Source organism: Carassius carassius, chromosome 31, assembly GCF_963082965.1.
Source record: "Carassius carassius chromosome 31, fCarCar2.1, whole genome shotgun sequence".
NCBI classification, from domain to species: Eukaryota; Metazoa; Chordata; class Actinopteri; order Cypriniformes; family Cyprinidae; genus Carassius; species Carassius carassius.
In genome coordinates this window covers 21806978-21829911 of record NC_081785.1, presented here as the reverse complement: position 1 = coordinate 21829911, position 22934 = coordinate 21806978, and the positions used below count along the sequence as shown (strand labels likewise).

The 22934-nt window shown below is 37.3% G+C and overlaps 1 protein-coding gene across 1 annotated transcript; it reads right to left on the bottom strand.

The window, feature by feature from the left end:
- Positions 1 to 289: 289 nt before the first annotated feature.
- LOC132111774 (lateral signaling target protein 2 homolog) lies at positions 290 to 22867 on the bottom strand. Its single transcript, XM_059519365.1, has 14 exons — positions 22733 to 22867; positions 13756 to 13896; positions 12954 to 13091; positions 12640 to 12842; positions 12384 to 12473; positions 12088 to 12177; positions 11859 to 11960; positions 10013 to 11440; positions 9744 to 9839; positions 8183 to 8346; positions 7749 to 7865; positions 7543 to 7644; positions 5682 to 5785; positions 290 to 1561 (listed from the first exon to the last, which is right to left on the bottom strand). Exons 1-14 carry the CDS (start codon positions 22769 to 22771, stop codon positions 1430 to 1432), a joined length of 2946 nt encoding a protein of 981 aa, XP_059375348.1. The 5' UTR covers positions 22772 to 22867; the 3' UTR covers positions 290 to 1429.
- Positions 22868 to 22934: the final 67 nt, after the last annotated feature.

Genomic DNA, 22934 nt, shown 5'->3' with positions numbered 1-22934 from the left:
TTCATTCTTTCATTGGTAAAAGTCAAACAGAAGTCACATTTCCAGGTCCTATTTCACCCCAAATTCAATAGAAAATAAAAACAAATGTATTATGCATAAAGAAAATTAAGCCTATTTCAGGCTGATATATGTTTTTTAATTCAAATAGCATAAATTAAATTCAACACAAGTATACTATGATGTACAAATACTTGTAAAATACGTCACAATTTAAAATAAAATAGAATTATTTATTTTTTCACATTACAATAATGAGATTTGGGAGAGGATGCTCAATTTTCCTAATATTAATGCAAAAACTGGCTTAATTTTCTTTATGAATTAACAGAATTTTCTTAGAATATGACCCAGATGGCATATTCTTGACAGGTTTCATGAGATTTGCCATTATACATACAGTTACAGACAGAAAGTAGTGGTTGGTCACTATATAAAAAAAAAAAAAAACAAAGTGTGCAAAGACAAAGAAAGGCATCTGCCTCGTAGTGTAGCAGACAGTCAGGGTTGACTTGAGATGGTAGACATACTGTACCGGGACAGAACCGTGTGAGGGGTGAACAGGGATGAGGTAGGGTCTTTCGTACCAGAAGGAAAAGCAGAAGGCTCCCAAACTGCTGTAAAAGGCAATTACTGTACAGTTCAGTATTAGTTACAGAAAACAAAGAAAATCCAAATGTTGCACATTCATTTGCATGAGGAATATGAGAGAATCTTCTCTTTTTGGAAGATACATTAAATCCATTTCAAACTCATATATACATACACACACACGGATTTTTGGCCATTCATCTAATCCCCAAATATCACTCCTCTGTTTAACAGAAAGCAGCATTATTGTCTAAATAAAAACATTTGAAAAAAAAAAAAAAAAAAAAACATCTGTGCTATATTGTGCCACAAAGGTGTCACTGATGGTGCAGTTAGTGTTAGTATTATTGTCTTCATGTGTCACAGTTTTGTTATTCTCATATTAATAATGTGCTCACATTTTACATTCACTCTAGAAAACTGAGCCCATAGAACCTCCGGTGCTAATAAAACCACAATTACTGTCAGACAAAATCCTATTAACAAGCTGTATCTTTTCAGGTGCACTTCTGTTTCACAGAATCGCTCGCTTGTTCCATGCTCGATGAAAGCAAATTTGTAATTTAGCTCATTATTTATAAGCAAAGCCCTAAATAAATACTTTGGCTCCCATAGCGATGGGGTACTTCCTTTATGTGCTTGAGGCAATTTCAGTCCTTCTCACTTTGTTCTGTGGTCAAGGCGGTTTCTTTCGCTTTGAAGTGATTGCATTTAGTGTTTATATATTTTTTTTTTTTTACATTTTTTTGGACGATGATGAAAATGAAAAGAAGTCTCAGTAAGACTCATGGTAGTGTGCTTATGTCTCTGTGTGTGTGTGTGTGTGGTGAGAGCGCCGTGGTCAGATACCAGTCCTGTCGCTGTAGAAAGGCGTTACGTGGAACATGTAGCAGTGAGTGCAGACTCTCACAGGTTTCATCTGACCGTATCTAGGCAATGGGGCTGAGTGTGATGAACAGCGGGAACAGAAGATCTGCAATAAAACATCATCTCATTAGAATTGGAATCATGTTACTTTCGTTTTCATTCTCTTTTTTTTTTTTCTATTAGAAACTTCCAGTTGGATGGGAGGCGGAGACTTGTTACTTTAAAACCTGAAACGTCTGCCTATTTAAGAGCCGCTGATGTCATTCCATGGAGCCAGCCCTAGGAAACTTATTGTTGTTTGTTTAGTTAACTTAGAATTAGTGCTGGACAACAATTAATCACATCCAAAATAAATGTTTTTGTTTACATAATGTGTGTGTGTGTGTACTGTGTATATTTATTATGTATATAAATATACACACATGGATGTTTATATTTAAGAAAATATATTATGTTCATATATTAAATATATTTTTATATAATATAAATTATATGAATATAAATATATCTATGTCAATATTTTCAAAATATATGTCGCTGGGGTATATTTTTAGTAATAGCCAAAAAAAGTGTATGGGTCAAAATGATTGATTTTTCTTTTATGCCAAAAATCATCAGGATATTAAGTAAAGATCATGTTCCATGAAGATATTTTGTAAATTTTCTACCATAGCTATTTCAAAACTAAATTTTTTATTAGTAATATGCATTGCTAAGAACTTAATTTGGACAACTTTAAAGGTGATTTTCTCCGTGTTTAGATTTTTTGCACCCCCAGATTTGAGTTTTTCAAATAGTTAAATATGCTAGGCTAAATATGGTCCTATCCTAACAAACCGTACATCAATGGAACGTTTATTTATTCAGCTCTCAGATGATGAATAAATCTCAATTAAAAGAAATGTACACTTCAGACAGGTTTTGTGGTCCACATATACTGTATGTGTGTGTTTATATATACACATTATAAATATACAGAGTACACACACATTTTATGTAAACAAAATTCCTTTATTTTGGATGCGATTAATCACTTTAAGCTGTCTGTTTATTCTTTGATGAATTTTTTTGCTTATATATATATATATATATATAAATTTCATCTTTTATGTTCTGGCCATGGCATTTTTCTTTTTTTCTTTATGTTTAACAGCTTTTTACGTTGGTCCCCAAGTGGGATTGTTGGATTTTGGCTTCATTGTTATTCATGTTTGCCTTTATACAGAAAAAAAATATGGTAACCCTTTCTATGAAGCCTGTATTTATAATACATTATAAGGGTACTCTTAAGGCATTTTAATGAATGCATAATGCATTATAAAAAAACCTTATAATATGTTGTATCATCTCATGAATCATAACAACAATTAGGATACATCATAATACTTACATATTTGTGGTTATAAGTTTAAGAGTATGATTATTTATAACAACCAATGAAGAGCATATTAAATCTACTTTGTTTACAGTATAATGGACTGTATCATATCTTGACATTGTTTATTTAAAATCTGCACAGTGTCTTACTACAGCTTGTGAGTGGTTAGATGAGTGTTACTTGAGTGTTTCCTCTAGAGTTAATGTTTATTAAGTGATGTGAGCTTAATACTCCAACCGAAAAAAAATGCAATGTTTTATTTTGTTTACATTTTATTTTGATGGTCCCCTTAATCAATCAACTAAAAGCATAAGGCTTGCACATGCCACTACATGCCAACTAACTCTCATTAGAGTATTAATATGCTCAAGAATGGTCATATCTAGTATGGTAGAATAAGCTGACGTACTTCCAAAGACACTTACAGTATGTCAGTTTATCTGTTGGTTGACCATCAAAATAAAGTCTTAGCATACATTTACAGCAGCAGATATACTAATACTCTAATGACCACTAGTTGATGTAGTTGCAGAGTTACTTATCATCAGCTGTATAAAATCAAAATAATCAAACTGATATTACAATAAAAATAGTTCAAAGCAAATGTGTCATATTACACATTCATCTGATCTGATATATGATCTTATGGCTGTTTGAGAGGAGAAAAAAGTATTAATATTATTATAAGTGAACTTTGACCACTTTAAGTAAAGTAGCATCAGAAAAATATATGATACGAGACTTTATAACTATGAGAAATATAATCCATTGATGCAACATGTTTGTGTTATAAATCATCATACTCTTAAAAGCTTTAACCACAAATAAGTAAATATTAAAAATGTTCTAATGAATATTAATGAGATGATATAACATATTATAAGGTGTTTTATAATGCATTATGCATTCATTATAATGCCTTAAGAAAACCCTTATAATGTATCATAAAAATAGGCATAAATACATATACATATATATACATATATATATGTGTGTGTGTGTGTATGTGTATATGTGTATACATACATATATATATATATATATGTGTGTGTGTGTATACATACATATATACATATATATACATATACATATATATACATATATACATACATATACACATACACACACACACACACATGTAGTGTCCTATAGCTTTTTCTGCTGTGGAGTCAAGACATTTGGAAAAATGATTAAAATATGAATATGCGACAAAACTACAGAATGTCACATTTTATTATTAGGTCTTTCGACACATACATGTTTTACCAAATAAAAAGCTCAGCACTTTTAGAGTTCATCGCAGTATTTGATGTGAGCTTAAGTATTGGGACAGCTGAATTAAAGGAAGATATAAAAGATTAAAATCTAATTTTTAGTTGCAGATCCCTTGCATGTAATCAGAGCGGTGAGTCTGCAACCCATAGACATCCCCAGACTCTTGGTCTTATGCTTTGAAAAGATTTTCTCCAGCCTTTTTATGCAGCCATTTCCAACTGTTGCTTGTTTTGGGGAGTTTCTGTCTTTAGTCTCCTCTTCAGCTGGTGAAATTAATGTTCAATTGGATTTAAATCTGGAGATTGATTTGGGCTATCTAAGACTTTACATTTATTTGCCTTGATAAAGTCCTTGACTGAACTAGCAGGGTGTTTTTGACTGAACGGTGTCATTGTCCTGATCCAATATGAAGTGCTTCTAATGAGTTTGGTGGCACTTTTTTGAATATTTGTACCCAAGATGATTTTGTACCCTTCCAAATTCATTCTGCTACTGCCATCATATATTAAGTCATCATCAAAATGAAGAGGTCCTGTTCTAGAGACAGCCATGCATGCCCATGCCATTTCACCACCTCCAACAAGCTTTACAGATGAGCTTGTATTAGGATCATTTGCAGTTCCCTTTTTTCTCAACACTTTTACTTTCCAATCACTTATATAAAAGTTCATCTTTGTCTCATTGGTCCATAGACTCACATTTGTGAAGAATCTTGCCTTTCTATTTTTGGTGCTGATCAGAGGTTTGCATCTTGCTGTGTAGCTTCTGTAATTCTGTGTCAAATTCTCCTACGGACTGTAGATTGACAGAGCATCACCCCAGCTTTCTGGAGGTTTTTTGGTGAGTTTAAAGACATGTAGTTTAGGGTTCATTTTCACAGCTTTTATGATTTGTCTTGTCATCAAACTGTTTTTTTTCTCAGCCGATCAGATCGCCCCTGGTAGTTTCCACACTCTTGATTTCTCCATGCTCTTTGTTTTCCCTATAGTTCTAATGGACTTCCTCTTTTCTTTTAGCATCCAAATTGCTTTCTTTTCTTTCAGAGTCTGCTTCCTTGTCTTCATCCTGGTTTGTGTGTGTCATCATCAAATGGAAGACTTAGAATGCAGAAGCAATGTATATAACTGATAAGACACAATCCCCGCTTTTAATATCTGAAGAATTAATGCAACAGGACACAGCTGATCACTCAGAAACACCTGAGGCTTATGCTCACATCAGATAGGGAGATGAAACTCTAAAAGTGCTGATCTTCTTAGCTGGTAAAACATCTTTGTGTTGAATCACCCAATAATAAAATGTGAAATTCTGTAGTTTTGGACTCCACAGCAAGCAGAACAATTTTTTCTTTACTGTTCCAATACTTATGGAGGGCACGCTCTCTCTCAAAATATATATACTATTAAAGTATTAAAACTAAACATTATAACATTACTAAAAAAGTCGAAATATACACAAACACACACACACTTTTTTTTAAATAAATATATCCATGCCTTGAAAGAATTTGTTTCTCTATGGAGAAAATAAATGAAGATATTTACGGCTGGAAACAACTGCACTCTATTCTGACCTTTCCACAGCTCCTGCAGTGATGTTTCCTTCTGATGACTGTAAATGGAGCTTTACATGCGATGCAGGAATTGCAGGCCTCATCTGGTACCCATTCAGGAGGGTCTGATGTTGAAGAAAAAAAAAAAAAGAACAGAGAAAGGGTTGGAAAAATGAAGAAAGGTCCGTCAGGTGTTCAAGCAGTGGCTGTTTATCTTCTTACAGCATTACATATTAGCAATGCTCTAAAACCTAATAGCATGGAAACATAGGAAGATGTCTTCTAAAGCAGCATCCTCACTAAGAGCATCACTCTATATTTAAGTTGGCTTGAAAAAGCCAACTTACTGATCTACTATTTATTATTATTAATCTTATTATTATTCTTCTGAGCCAAATTTTAAACACTATCTCCTCCTAGAGCTTTTAAGCTAGAACCACCAAACTCAGGTCAGACCTTCAGACTGGTCTAACTCGGGTTGCTATATCTTTTCTAACTGATCCGGCTTATGGTTTTTGTAAACCAGACTACCAAAACCACCTTAAATCCCATAGACTTTCATTGAGGGGGTACAAACTTTTACAAAATAAGACTTATAACGTATTTACGATGTCTACTACCATAGCTAACCTTAAAAACTCTCTACTGAGAATACAGCTAAAACCAGCCTAAGCTGATCAGTTGTTTTAGCTAGTCTCCCAAGCTGGTTTTTAAGTGGTTTTGACCACTCTCACGCTGGTCTTAGCTGGGTTTTAGCTGGTTTTTACTGAGTCCACTGCTTTTAGATGGTTTTGGCCGGATTAGCATAGAAACCTGCTAACAACATGCTAGTTACTCACTAATCAGACTAGAAACATGCCTTTAACATGGTTTAAAGTGGTTTTGGCCACCGTCACGCTGGCCTTAGCTGGTTTTCTTTACTAAATCAACTGGTTTTAGCTAGATTATCATAGAAACATGTTAACAACATGTTAGTAACTTGATAATCAGGTTAGAAACATGCTTTTAACATGGTTTTAAAGTAGTTTTGGCCACTGTCACGCTGGTCTTAGCTGGTTTCTATCTGAATCAAATGGTTTTACCTATTGATTTATGCTAATCATGCTAACACCATGCTAATCATGCCAGCAACATGCTAGTCACATGATAATCATGCTATAAACATGTTAGCAACATACTAGGAACATGCTAATCATGCTAGAAACATGCTAGCAACATACTAGCAACATGCTAATCATCTTGTTCTTAACTTCTTAACTTTTCAAACTTTTAAATCTTTTTAAACTTTTTTACATTTTTCAAACTTTCTGGCCAGGCTTTTTCAAGCCAACTTAAAGTTTGACCACAAACTTTACTATCTAGTTCCAATTAACATTTGTATGGACCTTGAGTTTGCGGATTCTCTTGTTTGAAAGCCCACATAACCTGTAGACAAACCTGTAGACTATATGGTGTATCTTAAAGCCTTTTGAAAAAAGTTGTGTATTTAGTGCAAGCTAACTAGGGCTTAAACTAAATATACTTACTTCCCTAAAATATAGAGTACATAGAAATCTAGAGACAATCAGTATGTTCGAAATTACACAGCTTCAAAAAAAAAAAAACAGTAGGCGAAAAGATGACCAACTACATGTGGTGTGAATCTAAATTACGCATACAAAGAACACGGGTAAGGATTCATAAAAGATGAGTCTCCTACTCACATTCATACTACATAGAACACAGTTTTTAATAGTCACAAAGTGCTTCTTGTTGAAAAAAAAAAAAGTGTCAAGTCAGAGGGTTTGTGATTTCAGATGCAGGCAAGGTTTTGTCGTATCATGTATATCAAAATACAAAGCTTCTTCATATCGTGAGCATATAGGTGGTATACTGAACTAACCTTCAAACTGACCCTCTCGTGCTTTGGCAGCGAGCTCTGATGAAGTGATGGTCTCTTGACAGAGAGCACAGTCTTCCAGTACAGCGCTGCCCAGACATGGACCTGAGGTGCATAACAAACAGCATATTAAACTGATGATGTCTGACATGGGGCGATAAACCATGCTGTTACGGTATCTGTATCTTTCAGAAGTGTGCCTCACGAACCTTTCTTGGGCTTCTCAGTGTCCTCTTGGTCAGATTTTGTAGCCATGACCTCAAATAGAGTCTTTAAGATGCTTCGCAGGTCACTCGCATAGTTAGTTTGCAACTGATCAGCCACACCTTCAGACATTTTAAAGACAAATATTATAAGTTTTACAGAGCTAGTTATACATTTATAGTAAGATTAACAGTGCACTTAGTAGGCAATATTGAAATGTTAAACAATATCACAGGATGTTAATTATAAGACTGGATCTAATAAAAAAAAAGTCAAACAAAATTCAAGCCGTTCTGTTATTCATTTACACTGTGTATTTAATGATTCATTTAGATTTTTACTTCAGTAGAAAAGCCGTTTTGTCACTCGAACAAGGCTTTACAAAGCATCACAAAGCCTTACTCAGACTCCAAACCCCACACATCGTTAGGTAACACACCTGATATACAGACAAACAGGCGATGGATGAGGTCCCTACTGCTGTGGAAACGGGAGCGAATTTTGTTGTAAGCAGCGAGTTTGGCAGCTTGCAAAGCCACTTGAATCTCCTGATGATCCAGATCCTCAGACATGTCCGAGCTGGTTGTCAGGCTACTGACGGGACTGAAAGAAAAGATTATTAGTGAAAAAATTTAAATAATAATAGATTTAAGACTAATAAAAAACGAAGTCCGTTCTAAGATATAATTGTCTCGGGTCTCTTCGAAAAATGCTAATTTCATGGTTGAAACTGCTGGCCTTAATTTCACATAATCGAGTTAATCCAGAAAGTGTGACCCTATGGTTGAGGGAACACTATGGGATTTGTGCAACAGCTTGCTGGTATCAAAGAGCAAATTTTAGGACTTGATTTTCACACTGATGTTAAAACAATTTTTCAGAAAAACGTAAACATGTTATTTTCCCCCTGCAAAAGTAGTTTGTCAATGTGTTGTTGTATGGATGCCAAGATAAGATGTCATCATGCATGCGAGTTTAATGCAGTTGCCAGGGTCTTCTGGGTGATAATCAGGACATTGGTATGTGCAACAAGATATTCTGAAAGGTTATTCTTATAGCACTGCATCTCCAGAAAAACTTACGCTGCATTCAAGGTAGTATACAAGTAATCAGTCATACTCCACTACCTGGGGTGAAAAGCTGTGATATGAGCTAATGAAATATTGCTGTGTTTGTTAGAACAGCTCGATCGGTCCAAAACAGGACCTCTGGCTTTTCAGCGGGACTACCAATGGAAGATGGGGTGAGATTTTAGAAAACCTTATTTGAAAACCAAAAAAAATCACAAGCTTCTAAGCCTTAGCTAGCATCAAAAACTAAACATAACCTATAGAGTGCTTTATGTACTAGTCATAAAACCCAGAAGTAAATTAGCGTTTTTGCACCTCCTGTTCCACCGTGCAGAAGACGATGTTTTTTTTTCTGATGGTATTTTGGTTAAATGCCTGAAATATGTCTGTATTAACACTCACTCAGGATATTTCACTTTATCTATAACATAAGAGATTTATTTAAAACCTCGTTCATGATTTATTTAAAGGCTATTACATGCCTGGAAAAAGACATTAAAGTCCATCAAGTTGAACAGGTAAAATCATCTACTCACTAGTTCGCTTTTACAACCTTATTCTGTTATACTCATGCTCTTATGCTTAATAGCTTGCAGATTTGTAGATATTAAATAAAAATGTATAAAGTTGTTGGAACCTCAGTGATCATGATATTTAAGTCATGTGACCGTAGGATATATTGTAGTCTAACTTTTGTAAAGCAATTGTGCTTAGGCTTCAACATTCATGATCCTTGTGTTCAGCTGTAAAATTTCTCTTGATGTACAAATATACGCTAACTGCAAACGTTTGTAGGTTGTTGGTTGTGCAGAGGGAACCAAGGTTATGCTAACTTTCAGGTTGGACTTCAACAGTATATCATCCCTACAGCACTCTATAGTAACAGTCCTCACATATTTAACCCATCAGCCAAAAGTTAGACATGTTTACCTGGGTGTGTACGAGCTCGACAAACTGCATGTAGTGATAGAAACACCGTCAATGTCACTGCTGGGGACAGAACTGAGGGGGGACTCTTGAGAACTGCTGCGGACCATTGAAAAAAAAAACATTTGGGGGCAACAGATGAAAATGAAATATGAGAACCAAAAAGAATGATAACCTTCATAATGAAATTAATATATACAAAAAAAAGGCAACAAACAAACATTTTCAAAATAAAAAAAAAACCTAATTCATGTCAATAAAAGTAAACAAACCTAGAGTTCTTTCGGTTATCATCCTTTGGCTGTTTTCCAAAACCTTCCGATCTATCTTTATCTGTAGTTTTAAGTTGAGTCGGGCATCCCGTGTCCTGATGGGTGCAACTAGGTCCTCCCTCCCCTTGTCCCGAGCCTCTATCCCGAGTCAGAAGAACCCCTGGGGCGCATTTCTCACAGCAGGGATAGTGGGAAAAGTCCTGACTGCCTTCATCTTCTCTCACTTGGTTCTGCACAGAACCATTGGGCACAGAAGGGGTGAGGTGGCTCTGAGAAGGGGGCAGAGTGAGTGATAAAGGTCCATTTCCCTTCCCTGGGCTGCCAGCAGCTACTGCTGATTGAATGACCGAGCTCGTAATGGTGAGCTTGTGCTTCTCAAACCCCAGCGTCATGCCCCGTCCAGAAGGCTCCATGGCATCCTCGTTTTCCACGCATCCTCCAGTGCAGCACACGCAGGAGTTAAGTAGGCACTGAGTGGCAATTAAAGCCCCATCCTCACCGGATTCCTGAAAGCCGGCTGAATGAGGTACGACGACGGCCAAGTCGGTCGAACTAGGGGAATGAGGGTTGAATATAACAGTGGCAGACAACTTCATTCCACCGGTCCGATTGGCGATTTCTTCAGCAGTTTGTACGCTGTCCTCCTCCTGTGACCCTTCCCAGCCATTCACCACAGATGACCTTTCAGAGTCCCCCATGGACTTGGCTGATTGGCGTTGGGAAACCATATCGTTGGCATTGCTTGACTGACAGACTGTCAACCAACCGTTACATGAGGAGTCAGTCAACAGGGCTGGTCCACTGTGCTCTGGGGATCTGAGGCATACAGTAGGAAGAGGAAGTTGCGCATGGCACAGCTCGCTAGTTACACCAGACTCCAAGTCGTCCATAAAGAACACTCTATCATCATCATGGTATAATCCCGGGACTCTCTGTGGAGATGCCTGAGTGCTGGAGGTGGCACTGGAGCCTTCAAGACTATTGCCTCTATAGGGCCGTGTCCGTTGGGCTGGAGACTGACTCTGACTTGGAGGGGAAAGCAGCGTAGACATTTCGTCCCCTACTTGATGCACCATCATATTAAGTTGCTCTATCTCTTCTTCATCATACTGCATGGAGCAAGCCAAGTCTGCATCTGTGGCGTCCTCCTCTTCACACTCACTGGAGGACTCGGGCTGCCCCTTCCTCTCCTCATCCTCCTTCCATGCAGAATCATCTTCCTGGGTTACACAAAGTGTGAGATCCACCACCTCCTCAACTCCATCATCCTGTTCCAGTGTCTCTAGATGGCTCTCGGGACCAGTGGAAGAGGCTGGGTCATTGGTCGATGGCATACTGGAGCCTGCAGGGAATTCCCCTTCCTGCGAGATGCAGAGGCTTCGCTCAAGCGTCATGAGCTCTTCTTCCGTTAAAGTCTGCAGCAGGTCCCTGCCAGGAAGAACACAATTACATGATTCACAAATCTAACATTTTCTTCAGTTGCTACTTAAAAAGTTAACAGGGTTTCAATTTTAAATATCAGTGCTGATGCAGATATTATAAATCTATACGATTACAGAGAGACAAGAATCCAGTGATGTACAAATAAACTTAATTTTTTTTTTTTTGTGCTGCTTGTGTCCGGTGTAGACAGGTGTTGTTCTCTCAGAGCAACCCATCATAATCAGTGACACTGTCTAGACAGGACTACATAATATCACGCAATCAAAGCAAACCAAACCAAATCACAGATTTGACCGATGCAGTCACTGATGCATGTCAGTTTACAAAGTCTCACTGAATAACCTCTGGCTACACCTGCATCAGATGACCAAATCAGAATGACTACTGTGAACACTAACCATACCTTATTTTTCTCAGCAAAGTACGGAAAGGCCGGAAGAGTTCAGACATGTCCTCTGGTTTGCGGTCAAGGTTAAGAGGCCCTTCAGAGTAGATAACAAGGCCACTAATAAGACGAAACAAGACAAAAGATACCATTAAAAGAGAATGACATATACAGTGTGATGAAAATGATCATTTTAGAGGTGGATGACATGAAAAAAAAAACATCTTTAGAATGACATATCACTTACCAAACAATGGCAAGTCTAGGGATTGTAAACATGAGAGCTGGTTCATAGTCATCGATCATGTCTTGTGTAAGATACTCAAGTTTTAGGGCCCTTGAGATGGGAAAACAAGACAATTGCTTAATAATAATACATTTAAAAAAACACAAGTAATTAAATAAATAGATGGTGCTACAAAATTACACTGGTCATAATTCATTTCACGTTTCTTTCCAATTAATATGGCAATGCATCATATCACCGTGTGTATTGTATAGGGATGTAGCGGGCAATACCCAGTCCAAGATCTGAATATTTACCTCTCAACTGTCTCACAGAAGAGCACAATCACCTCCTGCTGGATGTAATACTCTTTAGGAGACTTCACAGGCACCATGGCTGACACGTAACTACAACAGGAAACAGACAGACCCATTATATGATTATATTAACACCACAATTTGGTTTTAAAAGTCTGCTGTTGTAAATGTCTCTTGTAATGATTTATGAACTGTCCATGAATGCATCATCTTTATTATATTATCACAAGGTCGGAAAAGCAGCATTTTAAGATACCTGAGCTCAAACTCAGCGAAGAGGCTGTCAAACTGACGTAGCACCTCCTTCAAGCGGTCTGTGTAGTTGTTGAGATCTCGTAGCGCTTGGTCTCGTGTGATGTTGCGTACTTCCTCCAGGCTACGGGTGAGGTCTTTAGCTAGCGGTCTCATGGCCATGCTCTCGATTTCACGATTCATAATGATTGATCCTGCTGCCAGGCACTGGAGAGAGGAGTGATAAAAATATCATCATTGCATCTAATGGGTTATGCCATGAGTTATATCTCTATGGAAGATGCATCTTTCTGAAGGTAAGTAGTTAGTGTGCATTACCTCTGCCCCAAACCACAGCTGCCCGGCGAGGTTGTCGTGGCGGATCTCTTCTGGGAACTTGACACAGAAGTCTCTGTTGGCTCGGTCTTCAGGTATGCATTCATCCATGATCTGATTGATGATGTTTAAAACACAGTCCTATACAAATATTGAGAAGATACACAACATGCAGTGTTAGAACATTCACTTTTAAGGGTTAAAGTGAGACAGGTCATTTATTTATTTATGTTCACTGTAGAAAATCCTTTGATTTGCTTTTCCCAGGCCTAGAATTCATGATTTCACCATTCCCTGATAATTAATTAATTAATTATAGGATTTCCAATTTCCATGAGTGTGGAAAATAACCACCATTCAGAAGTTTGGGGTCAGTAAGTTAAAAAACTGAAAAACTATAAGTAATGAATGCTTTTATTTCGCAAGAAAAGTGACAGTGAAGACTTTTTTTTTAATAAAAGATTTCTAATAAATTCTGTTCTTTTGAACTTCCTTTCTAAAGAATCCAAAAAGTGTCACAGTTTCCACAAATATATTAAACAGCACAGTTGTTTTTAATAGTGATAATAATACACATTTCTTGAGCACCAAATCAGAAAACAATTCCTGAAAGAATGCGTGACTAAAGACTCAAGTAATGTTTGTCTTGGCATTACCATCACAGGAATATTATATTTAAAAATATATATTCAAACAGACTCATTCTTAAACATTCCAGAATGAAAAACAAACAACTGCTGCTCAAACTGGCCAAACTAAACTAAGCTCTCTACTGTAAGATCATAAGTGGAGAGATCTGGTTAACCTGGCAGGAGCGGAACTGGTTGACCAGCAGTGTACACCTCTGAGGGTCCTTCCTGCCGTCCAGACTGTCCAGCTCAGTGGCCACTTGGTTCAGCTCTTCATCTGCATAGTAGAACTGGGCCAGCAGCTGTGGATCTGACCTCTGTATGAAAACAAAATAAAAAAAAACACCAAATGTAAACAAATACATTGATCTAATCAAGCACCAAACAAACTAGTATTAAAGTAAGCACATATCTGAGTCCTGTAATAAGAGGGGTGTCTGGTGCTGTGTGAGAAATTATTTTTATTTAAAGAGGCATATGTTGTTGCAACAACAGCCATTCCCATATCAGAAGAGCATGTAAGACACAAAATGAGTGTAGCTATAGATGTCAGCACTGGATTGAAGAACACTGAAGAGGATTTAGACCATTGGACCCCTTCTGCTCCAGTGGGCACTCAACAGGAAACATCATCCATGAATTACATCATAGACTGGAGCTTCAAGCTTCAAGGTGTAAATATTTCTTCAGCACCAAATCAGCATATATGTGACCTTTGACCAGTCTTAAGTCGCTGGGGTATATTTTTAGCAATAGCCAAAAAACATTGCATGGGTCTAAATGATTGATTTTTCTTTTATGCCAAAAATCATTAGGATATTAAGTAAAGATCATGTTCCATGAAGATATTTTGTAAATTTCCTACTGTAAATATATAAAAACGTAATTTTTGATTAGTAATATGCATTGCTAAGAATTCATATGGACAACTTAAGAGATTTTCTCAGTTTTTAGATTTTTTTGTACCCTCTGATTCCAGAATTTCCAGATTTTTTCCATCCTCAGATTCCAGTGCTATCCTAACAAGCCATACATACATCAATGGAAAGTTTATTTATTCAGTTTTCATATGATGTGTAAATCTCAATTTTGAAAAACTGAGACTTAAGACTTTTTGTGGTCCAGGGTCACATATTAGAATGATCTCTGATTGATAATGTGACCACCGGCGGCGCCAGGGGGTCCTGGGGGGTCTCAAGACCCTGCCAAAAAACGCCTTGACCCCCCAGTTGACCCCCCACCTTCTTCCTGATTAAATATCCGGGATAAATATATATTTAAAAAATTCTCTTCAAACTATGCAGAACAATAATAATAATTATTTCGACATTTATTCGTACACTGAACGAGAACCGTTTCTGTCAGACGCGTCCGATTCGAGAACCGAGGAGCTGATGATACTAAGCATGTGTTTCAGCGTGAAGAAAACCGACACACAGCGCGTCGGAACCGAACTGATTCTTTTGGTGATTGACTCTGAACTGATTCTGTGATAATGTTATAAGCGCGGGTAAACCGAAGGCTGGAATGAAGGGCAGTCATCACCAATGACATTACATCGAGCGCAAAAGAACCGGTGAACGGGTTTTTTTTTTTTCAACTGGTTTTATTTGATCGAACTGTCCGAAAGAACCGGTTCACTTGAGCACCTGCTCCTTTGCCCCTTAAGTGCCCTTTTGTCAAAGCAAAATTTCCTCGAATTTTTTTTGTAATAACACTCCCTTTTGTGAATGCCTGCCCACGCCCAATCATAATATTAGTACAATTTATTAATAATAATTTAGCCGTAAATAAAATGACCAACATGATGACCTTTCACCTGACGACGACGACCTCATCCGAGCGGGACGATTCCTCACGCCGCGAGCGCATTTTTTAATTGCTAGAGGATATTTTCAACACCGCGGCAGCTGGTAAGTTGCGTTTCATTCTCAGCGAAGTGATTTTGATGTTTATTTACTTATCATTATTTTACAAGAACGATGTGATGTGAGAACATGCAGATATGTTGTTTATATTGCTGTGTGTAGCCTGTAGTGTAGAAGTAACACTAGCGTGGTGTTTGAAGGAGAAAAGTTTCACAGGCATCGAAGTTTCTGGTCTTTTTTTATGCTATTTGACTAAACTATTATTATATTACAGTACTTATTTATTTTTTAACACATAGAGTGCCTTTAAAATAATTATCACAACACTGGCAAGGCTTATTCAGATTTTCTCATTCTCTGAATTATCATTATAAAAATAAAAACAATTCAGAAATGAATTAAAATATAATTATATTTTAAATGTGACGCAAATATTTTTTTTCTACAATAGCAACAGTGTTTACAACAGCCAGACCACTTTAGCCTGTAAACTCAATAATATCTCTGGAAATAAATGTAGAAATATCAATGTCCATATAAAATGCATAATGCATAGAGGGGCCCTGGTGCAGGTTGTACAGTGGGCCCTGTCTGAAATGGTTTAATATTTACTGTATGTCCGTTCTATTTATTTATTTGTGCTATTTACACAATGTTTACTTTTTTTTTCTTAGTTTGTAGGTGTCCAAAAACTAATATAAAATGGCACTGTAAAATAAAATACACAGTCAAACCAAAATGTATTCAGACACCTTCAACATTTCTCACACTATCACAGTTTATTTGTTAGTTTAGAAATTGGTAATAAAATATGACAAGAACTCAGAGTTAAACTGTGTCAGAAAAAATTCCTCTTGATAATGTCAGATAACTTTGATAGAAAGATATGTAATGGAATCAACCAAAACTTCAGACATCTTTCAGTATGACATTATTTACACAACTATCCATACTTTTTTGAACAATTACCAAGCAATGCTTAATTTTGTTCAGTCTGTGATGTGAAAAGGTTGCTTTAGCAATTAAAGAAATAAACACTTAAGCAAAACATGGTCAGGTCCCTAATTTAATATATATATATTTTATCAATTTCACTGGTTGTCTACAGAATGAAGAATTTTTGGGTATAATATTTCACAGATCACTGTATTTTGCTATACTCACATAAATGAACTAGTGTCCTGCACCCACCAGTAAAACTATATAATCAATTATATCTGATTTTTGGTTTGACTGTGGATAAATTCTTGTTAAAACTACAAAGTAATTGAATCAAGAGCAGTGAGTGATTTACTTTCAATTACATACATTAAAGACACCGACAGCAGAGCTAGTAAATTAGGCGCGGTCACTTTAAGAGGCAACGAATCCATTATAATGACACACATCCGATTTCTTTCTCAACTCTTTACTTTCACTTAAGACATAACCACAGACTTTTTCGAACACACTTTCCAAGACAGGTATTTTCACATATTTTGTATGTATTTGTTGTCGGTACAAAAGCAAGAAGACTTTGAGACGCGTCTCTGCGTGCGCCCTGAACACCAGAACACCACGGTGCTGAATTAAGCTCTTTCGCATGCTTTTCTGTTTGTTTAAACTGCGATTTGTATTTGTTCGTTCAGGTGCAGGAGGACGCGAACGTCCTGAAGGAGAGCTCGGTTCAGTGTTGCTGTCTGTGAGACGCGTCTCTCTCGTGCGCACCGAACACAGCGCGCGAGTAACCAGCTCAGTCTAGCTTTGCCGCATCCGGGGCTGAAGCCAACTTGATGTGTTGAATGCTCAGAGCACGTTATAAAACGTATTTTTTAAATACACATTTCTGTTTTAATAAATGCTCATAGTAAATCATTGCATATTGCCTAAAACATAAGGTAGGTACAAAAATAATCAGTGATACATTTGCGACCTCAAAAAAATTAGGGTCGCAATGGCATTTCAAAAGGTCGCATATGCGACCATTTTGGTCGCAGTGTAGTTCCCTGGATGGAGATAGAGGAAGAAAAAGAGGGAAATGTAGAGGCACAAGTGACAGAAAGAGAGCAGGTAACAGCAAGCCATGAGACAGAGGCTGGTGAGAAAGAGGAAAATGTAGAGGCACAAGTGTTTTCTATAACCACTGTTCTTAATTATTCTGTAGAACAGAGAAGAAAAAGTCATCAGGTTGGGACAATTTAAGACATTTCAGTTTCTAATCCCAGAGCTATTATTATTTTAAACTTAAAATTGTTTAACTTAAAAGCATTTGCTGCTGTATCAATACATAATCATCCATATCTATACGTGAATCAGCAAGGAATGCATCACAATATATTGCTGTATTGATATATTAAATAGCGCTATTTAAAGCCTTGTTCCATTTGCCCCTTTTATACTTTGAGCACCTGCCCCTCCAAACGTCTCTACACGGCCCTGCTCAGAGGGAGTGTCAGCCACGTTAAAAAAAGTTAAATCATTTGTGGATTAATGCATATTGGAGATGCGAACCATTTAAAACGCCAACCCTTTAAAGTTTGAGCATATTGTTTGCAAAATGCAATTGATTAATTAATTAAAAACAAAGTAGTTGATATGCTTTGTTGTTTAGTAGCAGTAATATGCAGTTATTAGCCGTGTCCACTGTATTTTTTGTTGGTTTTCATGAGACCCCCCTTGAAATGACCAGGACACCCCCATTGCCTTACCCTAGGGTTGTGGGTTCGAGTCTCGGGCCAGCAATACCATGACTGAGGAGCCCTTGAGCAAGGAACAGAACCCCCAACTGCTCCCCGGGTGCCGCAGCATAAATGGCTGCCCACTGCTCCAGGTGTGTGTTCAAAGTGTGTGTGTTCACCGCTGTGTGTGTTCACTTTGGATGGGTTAAATGAAGAGCACAAATTCCAGGTATGGGTCACCATAATTGGCTGTATGTCACGTCACTTCCACTTTCTTTTTAATTTTGTTGCTGAAAATTTAGCTTTGCCATGGCAGGGGATAAATTACAATTATAAAATCTATTAAAATACAACATATTTAAAATACAATATTTAAAAATTAAATTAAATTTTTTTTTAAGTCAAATTTATTTGCATAGCGCTTCTCACGATACAAACCGTTGCAAAGCAGCTTCACAGAAAATGTAAGTTTTACATTATATTTAGCTTATTGGTGGGGACTATGTCAAGCTGATGGCTTTGAGGCAGAAATGTACAGTAAAAATCCTGCAGTTAGTTAATGACGTATTCAAATAAATGCAGAAGACAATTAACAGCTATGATGTGTTGGAATCAAACTTATAACAAAATCTGGTAGTTTTGTATGTTGGTTCAGGGTTGTCTTCATCTGAGGAGTTGTCATCATCTCTTCTCAGTCATCTCAGTTCTTATAATAATATTTATCTTATAATAAGATTATAATAATATTCCACAATATTACTGTTTTCAGTGTGTTTTTGATCGAATAGACACAGCTTTGGTGAGCATAAAAAATATATTCTTAGATTGTCAATATTTTCCCATTTTTTAATAATTCTGATTATTTAATTGTATAATACACGCCAATGCAAAATTTCCAAAACAATACTAGGGTGCTGTGGGTAGTTACCAGGGTGTTGCTATGTAGATACTAATATGTTCTGAGTGTTTTAAGGTGTTATTTTTTCCAGAGTCCAAGTCTCTGTTACATTCGAGTGTTTAAATACAGCCCAGGTCTTTCAAACTTCACCAAACTGCATCATTTATCATTAATATCCATAGCACAAAATGTTGAGGGCAAGTTACACTTTTCAATCCCCTAACCCCTAACAGAGAGAAATAATGCCCAAGTTTACCTTAGCAAGCAGCACTAACTAATAAATTAATCCTGTAGCCTAACGATAGTCAAGTGTTATCTTCAAGTTGTGATCTAGTATTTGGAGTGTTTCGAGTCTGTTTTCTGGACCGTGGCCGTTTATAATCTGCACATGAATTTGTCTGGGAAGTGGCATGTGGCTGGGAACTGGACCGGAGTGGAGTGGAGAATAATAAACTGATTTGAAAGGGTCAGCCCTATGATATCCACACAGGAGAGAGCAAACCACTTGAGACTCCAAATCACCACAGAACAATTAAATACATGTGGAGCAAAATATTTCTGCTGCACAGGGAACTAAAAGATGTACCAGGCCTGTACGAAACATAAGCAATCACCGTTTTGCTCTGGGCGACTACTTGGGTTATGAAATTCACACAGATGAAAATGATGTCTGCCTAGGTTTACGGTTATAGCACAGTTGTAAAATTAAAGGGACAATAAGTAACTTTTTAGGTATTTTATTATCTAAAATCAATATTTTTATTCATAAATATGCCCTCAATGGTGTACAAATACCTATGCCAATGTTTAAACTAATCCTCGTAAATGAAGAATTTATTATCTTTATATACATGGGACGGGTAGGTCGACGGAGGTTTCCATGTAGTTCCGCCATCTTGCAAAACTATAATAGCAGAGAGGGACAAAAAGTACTAAGCCAACGCGTTTCCACAACGTTTTCGGTCAGAGCCAGAAACGCAGGTGCAGAGCAGTGAGATGCGCTTGAAACTGCACCGGCAAGTTTAAAAGTCTGGATTGCATTCTTATTATGGACCATACATATGCCGCGCCACAGGAGAAGAAAACATCGTCGCCAAAACGAAGTGCTATTAGAAGACATCCTGTCAAAGCTTTTTGGTACTTATCGCCTACCGTAGATGCAACGCGCATTAGAAAAAGCGATTTGAATGCAAAAGACAATTTCACCACATTGATGGGAGTAATTCCTACTTACAGTCCCTTTAAGGCAACATTGATAATGAGGACCTGGGTCAAGTAATGCTCTAACAGAGAAATACTTTCCTAAGCATCAACCAAACATATTAAATCTAGGGCTTGGCAAGTTAACGTGTTATTATCGCAGTTGTTTATTATTATGAAAGTAGTAGAACAAAAAGAAAAGTAATAGACACAAAAGAATACAACAAGCTTGTAATCGTGACTTTATAAGTTGGAAATAGAAAGTATCCGATAGCACGAGAAGACAGCAGAGAAATTAAAAATTAAATTTATGCATTTAGCAGACGCTTTTATCCAAAGCGACTTATAGTGGATTCAGGCTATCAATTTTTACCTATCATTTGTTCCCGGGGAATCTAACCCCCAACCTTGCGCTTGATAGCGCAATGCTCTACCAAATAAGGTACAGGAACAGCTCTCACTCAGTACAGTGGAATGAATAGTTTTGTTAACTTTGTGGTTTATTATTTTGAGTAGTATGGGATGCGGTGAGTCTCTTCCCGCCCATCAAGTGTTGTCCCACGCGGCACTCTGCTGCGATGGGTCCCGTGATCGTGCAGGTCTCTAATAGGAAACTGGCTGTTATAATGTTATGATTGAGGCTCTGGACTCTGAGCATAACTTGTTTTTCTATAACAAACTATAAAATATTTTCTATAAAAACGTTAATGTCCTGGCAGTTACAAATGGTTTATTTAAATTAATTATTTTAATGTTATAAGTTGAGATTTAGGCTACAATAAATATTTTAATTGATACCATGTAAAAGGAATAATAATAATAATTCATTACATTTATATAGCACTTTTCTAGGCACTCAAAGCGCTTTACATTGTCAGGGGGTATCTCCTCATCCACCACCAGTGTGCAGCATCCACCTGGATGATGTGACGGCAGCCATAGGGTGCCAGAACGCCCACCACACACCAGCTTACTGGTGGAGAGGAGACAGAGTGATGAAGCCAATCAGCAGATATGGGGATTGTTATGAGGCCATGATGGTCCGAGGCCAACAGGCGAATTTAGCCAGGATGCCGAGGTCACACCTCTACTCTTTTCGAAAAACATCCTGGGATTTTTAATCTTTTTTAATTTTTAGTCAGGACCTCTGTTTAATATCTCATCCGAAAGAAGGTGCTTGTTGACAGTATAGTGACCCTATCACTACACTGGAGCGCTAGGACCCACACAGACCTCAGGGTGAGCACCCCCTACTGGCCTCACTAGCACCTCTTCCAGCAGCAACCTAGTTTCCCAGGAGTTCTCCCATCCAGGTACTGATCAGGCTCAGCCCTTAGCTTCAGTGGGAAACTGGTCTTGGGCTCAAGGGTGATATGGCTGCCGGCTCTCTGCTGTAAAAAGCACCTTAATTGTTTAAAGTGTTTGCAAACCAAATATTATTACACGTTTGTTCATATAGCAGTAGGCCTACTTTTAATTGAAAAAAAGTGCACAATACACTACTATTTTTTTTTTTTTTTTTTACAGTTGTCCAGCACTAATTAAATCATTTATCAAAGACCAATCTTTTCTCATTTTGTATACAAAAACTCTGCTAATTTTAGTGAGTGTCAGACACTGCTGTTAGTTCCTGATGACAACAACAGGCATGTTTGTGAAGAATGTGTCCAAGTGAGTCACAGTCATGGAGGTAGAACTGCACCCATGGGCAAAGGCTTCCTTGACAACCAGTGTTTGCATATCTTAAGGAATAACACTTTTCTGCTCTAACATCCTGTTGGAAGACCATTCAGACTTTTTAAGACATTACCAAAAATGGACTGAAATTATGTCCTTAATTCCTCACACAAATTCTTGCATTAAACATCAGTTGACAACAAAACGGTCACAAAGAACAATTGCACCAGTTGACCAAAGACTGCAAGAATCTCTCAACACTAAACACATCGTGAGCTACAGAGAAATTTTAAGGTTTTAGACGTGTAAAATACAAATTGCTGATAGAAAGTAAATTTGGGGCACACAAAGGTCTTTATCAAAGACCAAACACAGTTAAGAAAAGCCAATGCAGAGAAATATACCTGAATCTATGAATTATTAATATATGCATATTTTAACAAAGAGTATAATTAAATATCTGCCTACCCCAGGGCTGTGAACATGCCCATTCATTATAAAGGTACAAAGTCATCTGAATAAATATTAAAGGACTGCGTTTCAAAACGTAGTGAAGATTCCAACTACAAGGAAATGTTGTCTTAGGATGTCCAACATTGCTGTTAAGGTAGGCATGTCACATTGTATGTCGCTCAACAATGCTGTCTAGGTAGGCAGCTCGAATCATGTGATGGCAAAAGAGCTGTTAGAGAGCTTGTATTTTATACGACTCAAAATGCTGTGTAAGTAAGACACGCATATAATATGATACCCCGACTGCTGTCTAACTAGACATGTTTTGAATCACATTAATTTAGCTACATGTTTACTATTTTTTATTTATCATTTTTTATTTATCTAACAGAAAGCTTACCTTTGGCTTATAAAGCCACTTTCGGAAGCGATTCATCATTGGTCACCTCGCCAGTTTAGCGATAGCTTCGTCCCAAACCCGAACCGGACCTTTAAACCCGCACACACAAACACAGCTAGCGAGCTAAGCTAGCGCACAGGCAGTGTTAATCCACTATTAGCTAATCACGGGCTCGGACTCTGCCCTTATATCCAGCAGTCGA